Raw genomic sequence first — 16888 nt, 5'->3', positions numbered from 1 at the left:
TCAATGTCTTTCGGAACGCCTGGACAAACTTCTGCGTTTTTATTTATGTATACTTATTGATTCGAAGTCCGATTTTCGGAGCACGGTACAGCGGGATCGTTGTGTTTGCTAACCCTGCAGAAATGTAAATAGTGCATGACAGCTATGAGTACACGTGGCGTAGTCTTCTTAGATCATTGGTGCATTTAGAGCCGTTGATCGCGAGATGTAGCTGTCATTTTAAGATGCGGATACTTCTCATTAAAACATCAACATCATGCCAGGTTAGAAAATTCCTCTTCCGTTGCTCTTTTTGTAGTCGGTTTCTTTCAGCTGCACTTTCTGTTCTTGTAGTGAAACATCTATTCATCATTCGTGATTTGGCGAAAGGGAGATTGAGAGAAAAAAATTGTGAGGAAGTGTAAAAGCTGTAACTGAAAAGAACACGTTCTCTGAATAAAGTACGGTCATACGATCTTAATCCTGCTGTCTCGTTCATATTTAAAATAATTTTCGAATCATTTTTATTTTTAAGACAAAACAACAATTTTTACAGTAATTATACATTCTCATTACGTCCTTACAACTCTGTGAATTGCGTGACTTTTACAAAAGCAATTTTTTTAATGCGTCACTAAAGTTGTTCTAAAAAATTAATTTTATCGCGCCAACCGCACGCGACATCTAGCATTGTGAGTAGACAGAAATCGAATCAACGAGCGGACCGAACCTTACAAACACTGCGAATTCTGTATGTATGTACGCATATTACTATCGGTTGATATATGTATTTTATCTGATCTTGCAACAGCAATCTAATAGATTTGATTCGTCCGATAATTTTCGTGCACTTTCTCGCGATGACTGTCCACCTGCGACAAGTGTATCTATTCGTCGAGCGATCGCTCCGTAGAACGCAGATTCGCCATTTTCTATTTCATATATATCGCGTGTCCCGCATATATATATATGAACTGTATTTTAACGGATACTTGTATCGACCTATCGTGCGGCAATATGCCAATTCGAATAGGTAGCACAGCTTTGGCATGTTACATGATCCGTTTGTTTCAGGGTTTCTGACGCAAGATACAACAATACTATTGTGTATAGTTTGGTTATACTCGCATAAACGCAAGATTCCTCTCCTAATTCGTAAACAACTACGTAAAATTTTTAATTATTAAAGAAAATTGGCGAATGTGGATTACGCGCGATAAAGTGTAAGGTATGATGGTAAGTACGATTTCTGTTCCCAGACAACACAGCATCCAAAAGACGTCCTAAAAACATAATAAAAACGTCCAAAGTATATCCTTTGGATGTACATGTGCTGTTTGGGTTATGTACTCCACGGAGAAGAAAGTTTGATTGTATTATCATGAAGTTGCAATAAACGAATCAACGCGGTTTACTTGAAGAATACGGAATTTCTGGTTCTCAGAATCAAATTTAAGTTTTAAATGCGCGTGATTATCCACCAATTTTCTTTAATTAATAACTTACTATTTTACATGGTTGTAAAATGATAGAGGAATTTTGTGTTTAGTTTAACCTAATCTATATACTTGCACACGAACATTGTCGTGTCTCGCTTTAGACATCCTGTAGATAATAGAACGGGAAATTTCACAACTTAATTGTCAAATGTAAAACTCAAAAGTGATATAATCTCAATAAATTCAGTTGTCGGTGATATAAAGGCACGGTGTGTGAATTTACGCGTATTAATTGTTATGAATATTGGTTGTGAATATTAGTTGAGATATTAGTCGTAAGTTGTGAATATTTCTGTTCAAATATTGGCTCGAATTGTCCAGACTGTACATGATATCCTACAGATATCCGTTTCATATTCATTTTATATTGAAATATTTATAAACTTTATGACACCTAGTAAGCAAGAAACATAAAATCTACATTTTTTAACGTTGATATGTATAATTTTTATAATGTTTTATAAATGTTTTACAAGTATTACTTAATATAACATTGATTTCCAAGTATTTTTGGAATATTTTAAAAACATACTTTGTTAATGTTATTACAACATATTTATTAGAAATAAACACAACATATCAGCGAATAACTTGTATACATAAAGAAGTTGATCAATTATATGTCTAACTTAAACGATGTTTAGTATAATATTTCCTAGATAGCACAACATATTCTGGGATTATACTGAATATACACAGGAAGCTCTGGGACACTCGCCAAAACAACTTTTACTTATTGAGAAGACATTCATAAGATGTACATTTGTGAACATTTGTGATATCCCATAATAAACACATTTATATATCTATATGACATCTATATGACATCTAGAGAGCCCAAATATAAGTCAATTAAATATACAATTATTTTTAATTATATATTAATAATGTTTATTCCAAATTAATTACAGGGTATTTCCTAAGTACATATAAAAAATGCAGAAAGTGATTCTTGATATGAGAATAAAAAAAATCATGAACATATGTCTAAAATGTTTTGTTTCCAAGATATACCACCTGAAAGAGGCAATTTAAAAAAATATCTTTTTGTGAATAAAAAGATAACGGTGAAACAAAAATTTTAAATTTAAATATTTTTTATTGTTTTTTATTAGAATTTAAATATTTTTTGTTGTTTTTTATTAAATAGAAAGTAAAAAGAAGAAATATTTTAGGAGGTTCTTATGAGAGACTCTTATGAGCTAACAAGCTGAAATTTTTCTGATAAACTTTTGTAAATATATAAATGGAAGTCTCTCGATGATGAAACAAATGTCCCTATTTAATCCCTGGATGTCTTCCATCTACTGATATTGTTATCCACTTTTCCATTGGCATTTTGGCTGTCATTTATCTAAATATTTTTTTCTTATTTTTCTGCTACATAGAATTTTAATCTAAATTAAAATGTTATGTGTAATGCCTTTTTTATGACGTTCATTTCATATCCATATAAAAATCCGTACCATATATTATTTTTAATTTATGTTCATTCAGCGTTCATTGGATATCCCTGGACATATCAGAGATTAAGTCATATCCATCAAATTCATTTATGGATACTCCATACTGAGAAAAAAGCGATTGGATCGATAAAATCGGCCAGTTACCAGCCATCAAAGAAATATTGAGTCTATTCAATAAAATGCATATATTAATATAACAATAAGTTGTGTTGATATTACTATATTAATGCAAATATAGTGATTTAAACGCAATTTATTGTACCAACGCGTATATTATTGAATAGATACAATATTTCTTTGATAGGTGACCGTCGATTTTATCGATCCAACTGTTTCTTTTCTGTGTATAGAAATGCATTATGTGTTTAAGAATCATAAAATGGATATTTTATGGATATTCTAAATATCCTTAAAGGATATTTCTAGAATATTTTTCGGATATCTCGTGCTATCTGGTTACTTGAGGGAGAAATAGTGTCTTCTGCTTATCTTAAAATTAATTTAAGATTAGTCTGTGTTGCTTTTATATATTTTCTGTAAGCTTTAGAAAATAATAATTTTTTTTTGCAATTATTTAACACTTGCTGATAATCTTAATTTTCATATATTGTCAAGATTATAACTTTAAGTAACCTTCAAAGCTCAGTGATCATTGTTCATTAAAAAGTTAAAAATAGCCCAAACATAAGTGTCTAAGAAATATCTTAGACACGTTTAAAAGACTACTTGTTTTAGACATTTTTAAGACGTATCTTAAGAGGTCTCTAGTTGCTTTCGATGCTTGTTACTGGCTTCTTTTATCGCCAGCTTCTCGCTCTCTTAATTTCTGCAAATCTCTAGCTGACAAAGTCTTTAGCGTTAAAACATTTACACGTTGCTGATAAGTATGAAGTTTGTATGAATAACTATGAAGTGGCCAGCATTTTGGAGAGAATTTAGTGAGGACGGCTAGTCTCGAGTGTCATTACGTCACCAAATGATATACTTCAAGTCGCTAGTTATCCATTAATTCATTCCGTGTAATGGATTGGAGAGTGGTGTAGGGATGAACCTCAAGGTCCACTCTCTTAAGGAGACTAGAGGGTCAGATTGCCTGAAAATCGTGCTTATTCTTTCACAATTTTTTATGACAAAATGAATATACGAAAGTGTTATTTTGACGTGTATTTATACAACATATAAAGAGAAGAAAAATATAATTTTGATGAGCAAATACTCAATATAAGTGTATAGTACATGCAGTTAAAATATACTTCGTTTTTCTTTTCAAGGTCGTAATATTTAAGATATTAAAATATTAATTTAATATTAATTTTTTACTATAAAAGAGCTGAAAATTTAATAATATTCCATTAAGATATTTGCAATTTTGTTATCTTTTACTCAATTTCTATTATAGTGATTCACACAATAAAATTCAGTTTAATTGAACCACCAAGAGTCAAAATATTACTGCAAAATAACGATCTTGAAAAGAAAAACGAAATATATTTTAACTGCATGTATCATATATACTTATATTGAGTATTTGATCATCAAAATTATATTTTCCTTCTCTTTATATATTGAATAAATGCACATAAAAATAACATTGTCGCATATTCATTCAGTTTGTCAAAAAAAATTGTGAAAAAACAAGCATGATTTTTAGGCAATCTGACCCTCTAGTCCCCTTAAAATGAATCAGTCAAACATCACTGAAAACAGTGAATAGTCACTGATATCAGTTATGAGTATAGCACTGAGCATTTTCAGTGCTATACTTATAACTGATATCAGTGACTATTCACTGATTCACTTTAAGAGATCAAGTCATAGAACAAAAGAAGAAGATTTGCTATCGTCTTGATACGGAGTTTTCTTGACGCTGCTGCTAAAGCAGCTACTTGCTTGACGAGAGCGTTAAAGTTGGGCGTGTTCAACTTTGTCGCAGTGACTACTAAACGCCGCGACTTCAAAATTGTAGACGCTAGCGAATAAAAAATAAGCGTTTTAAAGAAATGTTTATCAGCAAATTCGCTGACGAATTAAGAAGCTTGTTTAAGGCAAATAAAAGCATCTTTTGCAAACACTACGCACCTTTTAGACATTTGTGCTATCTAGTAGGCCGATTCTTTAACTTTGTAACGATGATGTCACTAGCATGGTGTGTCTTTGCACAGCTTTTCTACTAATATACTATGTATTATACTTGCACAATAACAGCATAACGATACTATCCGATGACAAATTTTTTCATGTATAATTATATATAATCATATAAAATTAATTAAACAAGTTAAAGGTTCTTGACACGAATCGAAACAAACAATTAATAAGGCAAATAAGAACCAACAACCGATCTCAGTTTAATCTTGTTTTTTTTTTTCTTTTTTTGTTTACTGGCGTACCGTCTATCTTAGTTTTATGTTTTTACATTGTTTTGATTCTTGAATTATATCATATATATGTATTTCCCATCTAACGTGCCGATCTTCATATTTACACAAACATTATTGTGATGGCCATTGGTTTTGAGTCTGACACCTAACAGCACAAATGTCCAGGAAACGTCCAGAGTACGTCCTGGAGACATTTGTACGTCCTCAGGACATCTGTGCGACGTCCCCAGGAGATTTTGTGCTATATGGGACAGTTTGACTGTTGGGTAAGTTTTATATTTATCCGTTGTATTTAACCAGATTGTGATACAAGTTTTTTTTTTATTAAAGGCCACAGTCAACCGGTTAGATTTAATATTACATCCACTCCATATGATTCCGCTGCGTGATAATTTTAGCCTTTTGATGTTTCAAGCGATGTTCATGAAACTACGTTTTTTATGAATTTTTTTTTTACTGAAGAGAGTCCAAAACGAGACTGAAACGTTTGAATTTTTGTAAATATAAGCCATTGCATATCTATTGGTTTGATTAAATTGATAAGTGCGCCTTTGAGATCGGCTGTTGGCTCTTATTTGCTTTATTAATTGTTTGTTTCCATAAAATTATATATAATTATACACAATTATGTATAGTTATATGTATAATTACATATAATTGTATACGTAATTATGTAAAATTATATATGAAATTATATATATAACTATACATGATTACATATCAGTAATATGTATCAACATGTATAGACAAATTTCATACATAATTATATATATAATAATGTAAAATATATATAATGTAAATTATATATATAATAATGTAAAATTATATATTATTTTATATAATTTTACATAATTATGTAAATTTTACATAATTATGAAAAATTTTTCATTGGGTATCGTTAAAAGTTGCAGAATCGGTGTACAGGAAATACAACGAAACTAATATAATCTTTTATTTTATCTTTTAGTTTTTTCCTCGTGTATATAGAGCTATATATGTCTTACAAAGCTACTAAACTAAATAATTACCTTTATTTGTTACAATGTTAAGAACTTTTTAACAAATTTCTATTTTTCCGCACTTTTATTCAAATTTCGTTTTATATAAATAATTGGGTTTAATGTCTGCTTTTAAAACCTATTGGAGTATATTGTAGTAGAGAAGTTATCAAAAATTTTTTTGGATTTTTTGAAAGTATAGAATATAAAAATAACATAAGGTGGACTTAGATTTGAAACTTAGACAATTTCATAATTTTCTGTTCGAAGATTTTTCGTGTGTTTAATAAAATATAATTTAGCATGGAGAGGATTTTTTTTTTATAATCGGTTTTATCGAAAATATATCATTAATATTCAACTATTATGCACACAGTGGTACGCGTTTATAAGTGTGCATCGCTTTTTGGTAATTTTATTTAGCGAGATATTACGTATGCATAGAATTGACCTTTATGCGATCTGCGGCACGCACGTATCGATGCCACACGTGTTATGATTTCGAGAAAATGCAGCCTTTTATCGACATTTCGCTACATATCTAAGAAACAGTGCGATACGATTGCACGTGGTCGTGCGAATTCTTCTTTGGTGGGAAGAGTTTTATTACCCGTCGTGGGACGACACACTAACAAGTAATTATCTTTGCTGTATTTTCGTGTAGTGAATTTTTATAAAATTAAATTTCACTCGAAGAGTGACAGCTGAATCACAGTTTGAGTGATTTTTCATTCGTACAGAGTGAATTTTTTATTCTGAATCCAGTGAATATTTCCACTTGAAATTGAAGAGTGAATCTAATATATTTCATCGTTTTCTCAGAAACAGATTCACTCAAATTGACTAAAACGTTCGCTCATATAGAACCAAATCAACAATGTACTTTAAACTTGGGTGAATTTGTTCTAATGATTTCGAATAGCAATATTTTTCATTCTTTCTTCGAGTGAATATTTACTTGATTTGAATGAAATTACATTCCAAGAAATTTAGGGAGTATCTTTATCCATTGTTAACTAATGCGTTTGAAGTAGATTGGGTTCCGAAACATCACTTCATCTGTCGACTGTCAGAATGGCGTCGACGTCCAAAGGTGGCGGCAAAAACGTTGGCCATTCTGGTGCGAAAAAGTTGAATAGTTTGAGCTTGGAGAAGTCGCCGTATTTACTGCAACATGCGGCCAATCCTGTGGAATGGTATCCTTGGGGCGATGAGGCTCTAGAGCGGGCCAAAAAGGAGGACAAGATGATTTTCCTGTCGGTCGGCTATTCTACATGTCATTGGTGTCACGTGATGGAAAAAGAATCGTTCGAGAACGAGGAAATCGCACGCATCATGAATGATAACTTTATTAATATCAAAGTGGACAGAGAAGAGAGGCCTGATATCGACAGGATATACATGACGTTCGTTCAGGCAAGTGTTCTCGCGTAAACTAACAAGGATAATTCTCAAATAGCGCAAAGATATCCAAAAAATATCCTACAAATATCCTTCAAAGGAATAAAATAAAATATAAATAGGACAAGTTCGAAGGACATTTTATGTCCTTCGAACATATAATAGCATATTCATGTGTAAATTTAGTGAACACGTTTTCATTTCTAATATGTCTAGGAGATATCCGGTAAATGTCGAATGGACATAAATTAACACTAATGGATATGCAGAACGGATCTCATATTTAATTATTAACCCTTTAAGTCATAGTGTATTATATATGATACACCTTTTTTAGAGCAGTTTTTACGAATTTAAACTAATTTGTAGAGGCTTCAAAGCGGTAAATATGGATTCATTATGAAGCTTAGATGTTTTTCTAACAAAATCATCTGCATAGAACATTAAATTTTGAAAATTTAATTATTCATAAACAAATTAATGTAAAAAATGGTATTTTTTTTAAAGAAATTCATTTGCCAGAAATATTGTAAAGTAAACTCATCGAAAAAAAATGGCTTGGTTGATTCTTTTTGAGCTGTAGATGATGACGCAACCTCAAAAATTTCAAAATTCAGGATGGCGAACTCAATATAGCGAGCTAAAATACTAATAATCGGGATAAGTTATATTTCTTTCTATAAATGAATGAAGTTGAGTCTGTGAATAGCTTGAATTTTAAAAAAATAATTTCGAATTCATGATCAGCGACACCAAAAATCCTCAGATATCAATTTTTACGGAAACCGAAGGAGTTTTAAAATTGTCGTTTGCCATATTGAATAAAAACCTCAGATATCGATTAAACAAAGAAAAAGATTGTGCAAAAAAATTCGTGATTTAAAGGGTTAAACAATTTAATTGTGTGTATATCTAGTAAGCAAGGAACATTAAATTAACGTTTAGAAACGTTGACTTCATGTGCATTGCTTGGACATTTTTTAATAATATTGCATTTATATTTTTCACATGTAATTTTGTGATATGATTTTTCCGAATGTTGTTTAAACGTTTTAAAAACATTATAAAAAATATATTTTTCAAATGTTATTTTAACATTTATTTGAGATCAATGCAACATCTTAAAAATGTGTCTGCCGATTAAAACGTTATAGCAACCCTATTTCAACATTATTGAAACTTCCAAATCGCGGTCAAAGTATGTTCATAATGATGTTTGATACAATATTAAACACTACATATTTGACAATATTACAGGTTCTTCAATATCATTGTAGCAACGTTGTATTAATGATTTCTTGCTTACTGATTGCTAATTATGTTAATAAGTATACCTATCCTATAGATATATCGAGCATAAACTAATTCGCGCCCATTTTCGTAGGATTATCACTTATTTTTTATTTTTCATAAGAAAGGGCGCTATGTAAATAGTAGTCGTGAATTAATTTGCGCTCTGTATATATTTTACAGGCAAAATCAGGTCATGGTGGTTGGCCGATGAGCGTTTTTCTGGCCCCGAATTTAACGCCGGTGACAGGCGGAACCTATTTCCCACCGGATGACAGATACGGTCTCATAGGGTTCAAATCGCTCTTGCTAGAAGTTGCGAAGAAGGTACACGCACGAAACATACTTACACATACTCGAGATACGAAATTCGCTTGATACACTTCGCATCCACGTTTAACACATCACGCGTAGTCGTGCGAATCTATCCTCGTCAGTCCCGTCAATGATATGTTTTCTGTGGTAGTGGGCACTGCAGAAAAACGACATAATCAAATCTGGCGCTAACATAGTGGGTCGTTTAAAGGATATCGTAGAGCGTAGAGAAGGCCTAAAGGTGAACAAAACATTCAAAAAATTTACTTTTATTTTTATCGAACAGTATATAATTCGAGGATCCTAAACTGCCGCATGAATTTTTCTACTGCAGGAGGACGATGGATTCCCCACGGTGGAATGCAGCTTACTGTGCGTCCACCTTCTGGCGAACGGATACGAGCCGAAATTTGGCGGATTCGGCAGTCAGTTCAGAATGAACGCGCCGAAGTTTCCCGAGCCTGTCAACTTCAATTTTCTCTTCAGCGTATATGCTTTGAGCTCTTCGTCCGAGCTGCGTAAGGAGTGTTTAGAGATGTCCTTGCACACCTTGACGAAGATGGCTCATGGCGGGATTCACGATCACGTAGGACAAGTGAGGTTCTTCATTCTCAGCAGTCCAGCTGTTGTACGCAAATCGAATCGTCTCGCCTGAATGGTTATTCGATTGTTCCAGGGATTTTCGAGATACTCCGTAGACGGCGAGTGGCATGTGCCTCATTTCGAAAAAATGCTCTATGATCAGGCGCAAATAATACAAGCTTATGCTGACGCTTATGTTATCACGAAAGATCCTTTTTACTCCGACATTGTGGACGATATCGCGACATACGTTGAACGTGACTTACGACATAAGGTATTATTTGTACGCTTTTTTCGCTTATTTTTTCAATTCCACGTTAAATATACTCCGAACACTCGATTGCCTATTATTCTCCAAGTTCAACTAACCAAGTTCAACAAACAATTCTCTGTATTTGGATCGTAAAATCATGAATACTGTTGCATATGTGAAAGTGTTGCATGTGTGAAGTTTGCGGCGTTGCGAAACATGCAGCGGGTCCTGAGCGGTCCTCTTGGTGATGGTCGCTAAGGAGCGGTTGTCTACAATAGCTAGAGAGTTGAGAGTGAGAGATTGTAAAAGATAGACGTGTTTCTCTGATGAGAATCTTATTCTTTCTGGTTTCACAGTTTGACAGTTTGTCATTAAAGCTCTCTGTTTCTACAACGTGTTTATTCATTTCCTCGAGTTCACGGAAACAGTCGCGAGTGTAACAATACGTAAAAAATATACCTGCGATAGGCTTGATATGAAGTACAGCATTTACGTGATTCAGGAAGGTGGTTTCTACAGCGCGGAGGATGCGGATTCGCTGCCGGACTCGCAGGCTTCGGCGAAACGAGAGGGCGCGTTCTACGTTTGGACTTATGACGAACTCAAGAGCCTTTTGGACAAGAAAGTACCCAACCACAATAACGTTCGATTTTTCGATTTGATCTGCTATCACTTCAACGTGAAAAAAGAGGGAAATGTGCGGAAGGCTCAAGTACGTATCGTGATTGCAGAAAATAAGGAATACGATAAAACTAAACTTACCAACGACATTTTTCGACATAGGATCCTCATGGCGAACTCACGGGTAAAAATGTGTTTATCGCGTATGAGGCAGTGGAAAAAACCGCGGAGCACTTCGGCATCAGCCTGGAGGATACGAAAACTTCTATCAAGCAGGCTTGTCAAATTTTGTTTAAGGAGAGATCGAAAAGACCGCGACCTCACTTGGACGACAAGATGGTCACAGCGTGGAATGGTAACGCATTACTTATATTGTTATAAGCAATGCTTGCTCTCTGCAGTTTCATGACGCACGTCTCGCAAAACTTAACGTGGCTTTTTCCCGATCTATTTGCAGGCCTCATGATAAGTGGCTTCGCACGCGCTGGAGCAGCTGTGCGGAACGCAAAGTACGTGGAATTAGCGACGGACGCTGCCAAGTTCGTGGAGCGATATCTGTTTGACGAAAATAAAGGCGTGCTGCTTCGCAGTTGTTATCACGGGGAAGGCGACAAAATTATACAAACGTGAGAGTGCACTGTTTTATTTCTATATCTCGATAGAGATGAAATAAGATGGCTATGACATATAATGATGATGATACAAAAGTAGGAAAGCAGAAGTAAGAGTTAATCGGATGAAAATTATAAAAAATATGATATAAGCCAACGAATTTTTTACATACCTTTCGGTCTATCATTTGGGTCATTTTTAGTATATAAAATTATAAAAAATCGCAACACTCATATTAATTAATTGTAGTGTAGTGTTAGAAAAATATTAACATCGTAATTCAAAACTGATTACTTTATAAATTCAAGAAAAAAATATATATATAAAAATTAGATAAAACTCTAATTAAAACTCTATATTCAATATTGTATATAATGATTATCCATCAAAATTAATTTTTGGCATTATGAGGAAAAGATTAATAAAGTTAGCACACAAACAATAGACATGTGACTTTGATTAGAATAATATTAAAATTTCTGACAAAGAAAAAACCTACGTTAAACGTTGTGTAGCAAAAATATTTTATATTAAAAGTCGAAATAATAGCATTAATATAAGAAGATACGTTAGGACTTAGTAAAGATAATTGGCCTATTATTAAGAGACTCTAGCATATGTAATATTTGTTCGTCGACACATATTCGTTGACGATGATAACACATACACATTTTATACTAAAATGCTTTATAATATCTACGTGTTTATATATTGAGCTTTATCGCTGAGACAAGTCAATAGTTCAATGTGTTGCGTTCACACAGGGTCTGAGTACAATATTGACATCAATACTTATATAATTATGATTGTTAGATAAACTTCTAGTTTAATTTAATGTTTAGTTCCTGAGCTTTTTAGTTACGGTTTTGCCTAATTCTTACATTTTTTTTCTTGACTTTAAAAGGCTTGGTCTACAATAGAGAATATAAGCCGTAAGAATTGGTCTCTCTCGATCATAGCCAATTATTCTTGTAATAATCTACTGTAGGCGCTTGTAGACCAAGCCTAAGATAGCAATCACTTTTGGATTTTAGCATCATTATTCATTTGACATTGCATTACAATTAGTTACGTGTTGCGATTTTTTTATAATTTTATGCACTGAAAATCCAAATGCTAGATCGAAATGTATGTGTAATGTGTAAATGTATGTAAATTTGACTTATAATCTATCATATTTTATCATTTTCGTCCAGCTAACAGGCCATTATTCTTGTTTGCTTTTGTATTGATTTTATATCTTGAAAGCTCTAATTTCTTTGGAATGATGATGATTTACAGGAGTGTACCGATAAACGGTTTCCACGATGACTACGCGTTCATCATAAAGGGACTGCTTGACTTATATCAGGTTAACTTTGATGTACATTGGCTTGAATTCGCTGAGCAACTACAAGATATACAGGATCGACTGTTTTGGGACTCGCAGGACGGCGGTTACTTCTCAACAGTCGATGACTCTCAGATGATTCTACGAATGAAAGACGGTATGTTGTTCTGATGGTTGCTTTTGCGGTAATTTTAGTTCGCCCATTAAACATCGGGTACTTGAATGCGTATAGTCGTGCTAGCTGCGCGTTTCGGATAAACGGAAGCAAGCGAGGCGAAACCGCACATTCTGCCGTAAAGATCATGGGGTATCCAAATATTTATAGCATCGTTTATTGAATGTCTTATTACATTCAGTCGTTATGTCATGTCTTGACTTTATATTGGAAGGGCAGAATGGGAGTAAATATTTGAGGAATATTTGTAGAATGGAACAATCGAAATCGTATTTATATGAAATGAGAGTAGAACACTTGCATTTGATTAATGTATCTCCAAATTGGCGATAACTATGTATGTATATGATGTTATTGTTCGTGAAATTTAGTATCGATTTTGATATTGATGTCTCAACATTTTGATTAAGAAAGAACCGACTCTAATTTTTGTTGGAAACTATGCTCGCTTTGTAACTACTTTGTGTTATACAATTCTAACACATTCTACATCTATAATAAAACAGAAATTTGTTTTCACTCTTTTAGTTAATTTTACTTGCAAAGAAACGATTGAAAGTGACTTTCATCGATTTTGATGAATTTTTAAATATACTATAGAATAGCAAAATTAAAAGACATATATATATATATATTTATATATATTTTTTTTTTTTTTTATGTACATGTTTAGGGGTTAAAATCAAGAAGAACGGAGTATATCGAAATTATTTCACTAGCAAATTTATAATGGTATTGTATATACGGGAATTTGTTTAAAAGAAATCCGGAAAATATGGTCAGAGAGAGACTCTATTTTATAGGAATATTAGGGAAAGCGAGTTGTGTGTGTGTGAAATCTTTTCATGCTTGCAATATTGTGTTTGTAAATTTATTCTTTGCTATGATGTTGTGTTTAATATTTTCATCTTTAAAAAATTTTACAAAGGAAATAAGTAGGAAAATGGGACAAGTTAAAAATTTGATATTTTGGAAAAATCGAAACACCTCTTGTAAGGGAGGTGTGGAAGTAGTATATAATATTGTGTCAGAATCAATAGTTGCTCCGTAAATAGGAATATTAGTTAAGGCTCTAATACATTTAATTGTATTGGCGAATCTATTTATTCTTTATTTAAGTGGATACAATGCGCTCACGCCTGCTGAGAGACCCGGGAACAAAACTCCTCAAAACTCGAATCCTCCTGTCCTCGTTGTTTTCTCATATTTATGTCGTCTCGATATTTTCCATCCTTCTTTCATTGATAATAATTGCGATAACATCTATAGGCCTGTTTTTTGTAGCTGCACTGCTGAACTAGTGCAATAAATTAGAGTGAGAAAATGTATATTTGTCTTACTTCAATATATTGCAGCAGTTCAGCAGTGCAACTACAAAAAACAGACCTTATGACACAGACTGGCATCAGTTATGATTCGAATTGTCAAATATCGCGCGCTTACAAATTGGAAAAAGTATACTATAAATACCATAAAACTATTGCACACAATTTTTTCCATTTATAAAGAAAGTCGATTATTAATGAAAAGTTTCAAGATATTCACTGGAAGCTAAATATTCAAATTATCTTCAAGAAAATGTTTCACCTTTTCGAGGATAAACGTGAAAAGAAGCATATAAGAAATATAATTTTTTTACGTGTATGTATATCTAAAATTAATTAAAATTTACGAGGGACACACTTCCGACTGTTTTCTTGTTGAACGTTTCCATTTTTTTGCGAAGCTTCTAATGTACTTTGTTGCAGCTCATGATGGCGCAGAGCCGTCCGGTAATTCAATCGCTTGCTCCAATCTGCTGCGGCTGGCGGCTTTCTTAGATCGCAGCGAGCTCAAGAATAAGGCCGCGCGACTTTTGCGCGCCTTCGGCAAAGGACTCACGGAGATACCGATCATATTTCCGCAGATGACCTTGGCGCTACTCGATTATCACTACACAACGCAGGTGCACATCATCGTTATTATTTCAGTAAATATGCAGTATAACGCTCTCATCTAGGATTTTTTCAAACTTTGTAAATTTGTACATTTTAGGGCATAGAATTGATTTCTGAAAACGAAAATTGTCGCTCATTTTTCGTTTTTTTGTTTTCTTATTTTAATATTTTATGATGTTGGTAAGTAGGAAAGTGATAACTTTTATTATAAAACTTTCTAACTTTGTATCAATGCATGCATGAACTATTCTCTGTTTTATAACAGAGTTTATGCTTTTGATTAAACCCAGACAGCACAAATCTTCACAGGATATCCTAAAAACATTCTTTGAACGTTCCTACATTCTGAGAACGTCTTCAGGACATCCTCCAGAGATCTTGTGCTGTTTGGGTTTAATCAAAAGCATAAACTCTGTTATAAAGTAGAGAATAATTCATATATGCTTTTCTCTGTTTTAATCATATATACTATCTTATAAGACTTAAATAATTAGACACATTGACACAAAGTTAGAAAGTTTTATAATGAAAGTTATCACTTTCCTACTTATCGACATCATAAAATATTAGAATAAGAAAACAAGAAAACGAAAAATGAGCGACAATTTTCGCTTTCAGAAATCAATTCTACGTGTTAAAATATACAAATTTACAAACTTTGAAAAAATCCAAGATGAGAGCGTTATACTACATATTTATCATTACTTCCCTGCTTAAAATATTGGGTAGAAAATGATAGAAAATTTGTCTATCATATTTGATGATTTTGATTCACATATTTCACAACTCATTTACGAAATTTCGTAAGTGAATTCATATACCATATATTATACTGATTATACCAATTTTCATATTCAACATGATGGAAAAGAGTAGTATCATAAGATATGATTAAACTACATAGATATTCTTTTCATTTTTATCTGATTTTGTATCATTATAAGTAGAATTATTATGAAAGAATATTATAAGTAGTTTATTATAAAATAATAATAAATACATAATGCGATATTTATTATGATTCAAAAATATCAATTTATTATATAAACATCAATATTCAAGATGATTGAAAAGAATTGAATAGTATCATAAAATATGATTAAAATATATAGAAAGTCTATGTGTACGGCCTCGGTGCATGATAAGTCGTATAAATCAATATAGGAATTCTATCCATTTCAATCTTATCCAATCATTTTCTACCAGTTATTTTAAGCAGGCTTCTTTGCCGTTAATTACGCGTTTACGTGCGCGCACAGGCCCAAGCGTAACCACACCACTTTTGCAAAGCTCACAGAACCGTCGGCGCTCTGTTCAAGCCAAGTTCTTCCTTCTAGATTTATATACTAGGGAAACCGGGCGCCGAGGACACGAACGAGATGTTGAACGTGATCCGTGAACGTTTGATACCCGGCATGGTGCTCTCACTGGTCGATCACGAGCGGCAGGATAACGTGCTGTTCCGCAAGAACGCGATCGTCAGCAAGATGAAAGCGCACAACGGCCGCGCGACGGTCTTCGTGTGCCGACATCACACGTGTTCCCCACCCACTACGAGTCCGAGCGAGCTCGCCTCCCTGCTGGACGACAAGGGATTCTCCGCTCTGTGAACGGCGCGGCGAGGTCGCGCTGGCTCGGATTTCGCATTGCGCACGTTCCACGCGTGTCAGGGACGGCGATACGCAGCGAGGGGAGACGTGTCGCGATTATTCGCCGATATATCTTGGCGCCGATTGTACGCTCGTCCCAGGATCTATTGCTGTTAAATAATGCAACGTTAGTCGACGAATTGGTATAGGGAGAGTCCGCCTCCACCAACCGCCGTAGCATCGTCCTTGCGACTCGACATAACTCGGACGAATCGATAACACGTCGCGGCCGAGTAAAGAGATGTATCCCCCGCTGTTGGCAACATTGGGGATGGCTGCGGAGTAATAAAGCTGTTGTTGTTGCACATTATTGCATTGTAATGTCGTTTATTTTTGTTCCGAATAAAAGTTGCAACTGTAAAAAAATGTACTGTAAAAAAACTGTAAAAAGAATTATCCA

At 33.6% G+C, this 16888-nt stretch overlaps 1 protein-coding gene across 7 annotated transcripts; it reads left to right on the top strand.

The window, feature by feature from the left end:
- LOC116844517 (spermatogenesis-associated protein 20) lies at positions 1-16864 on the top strand. Of its 7 annotated transcripts, none has more exons than XM_032816131.1 (13): positions 1-263; positions 6768-6958; positions 7355-7739; positions 9198-9341; positions 9481-9570; positions 9664-9924; positions 10006-10185; positions 10667-10876; positions 10948-11140; positions 11243-11411; positions 12679-12884; positions 14651-14847; positions 16177-16864. In XM_032816131.1, the coding sequence occupies exons 2-13, from the start codon at positions 6819-6821 to the stop codon at positions 16447-16449; spliced, it is 2448 nt and encodes an 815-aa protein (XP_032672022.1). In that variant the 5' UTR covers positions 1-263; positions 6768-6818; the 3' UTR covers positions 16450-16864. The 7 variants fall into 7 exon arrangements, with proteins under 7 accessions (XP_032672022.1, XP_032672025.1, XP_032672021.1 ...); XM_032816134.1 differs by having other exon boundaries at positions 106-124; XM_032816130.1 differs by lacking the exon at positions 1-263 and adding an exon at positions 474-730.
- Positions 16865-16888: the final 24 nt, after the last annotated feature.

This window comes from Odontomachus brunneus, unplaced genomic scaffold, assembly GCF_010583005.1.
Source record: "Odontomachus brunneus isolate Ranch 3 - 2012 unplaced genomic scaffold, Obru_v1 Obru_scaffold_042, whole genome shotgun sequence".
Lineage (NCBI taxonomy): Eukaryota > Metazoa > Arthropoda > Insecta > Hymenoptera > Formicidae > Odontomachus > Odontomachus brunneus.
The sequence above is the reverse complement of the archived record's forward strand: the minus strand, read 5'-3'. Positions and strand labels throughout refer to the sequence as shown.

Coding starts and splice junctions, on each gene's coding strand:
- LOC116844517 (XM_032816131.1), top strand. CDS start 6,819: ATGATTTCGAGAAAATGCAGCCTTTTATCGACATTTCGCTACATATCT. Junction 9,925..10,005: donor TTCACGATCACGTAGGACAA/GTGAGGTTCTTC, acceptor CGATTGTTCCAG/GGATTTTCGAGATACTCCGT. Junction 12,885..14,650: donor GATTCTACGAATGAAAGACG/GTATGTTGTTCT, acceptor ACTTTGTTGCAG/CTCATGATGGCGCAGAGCCG.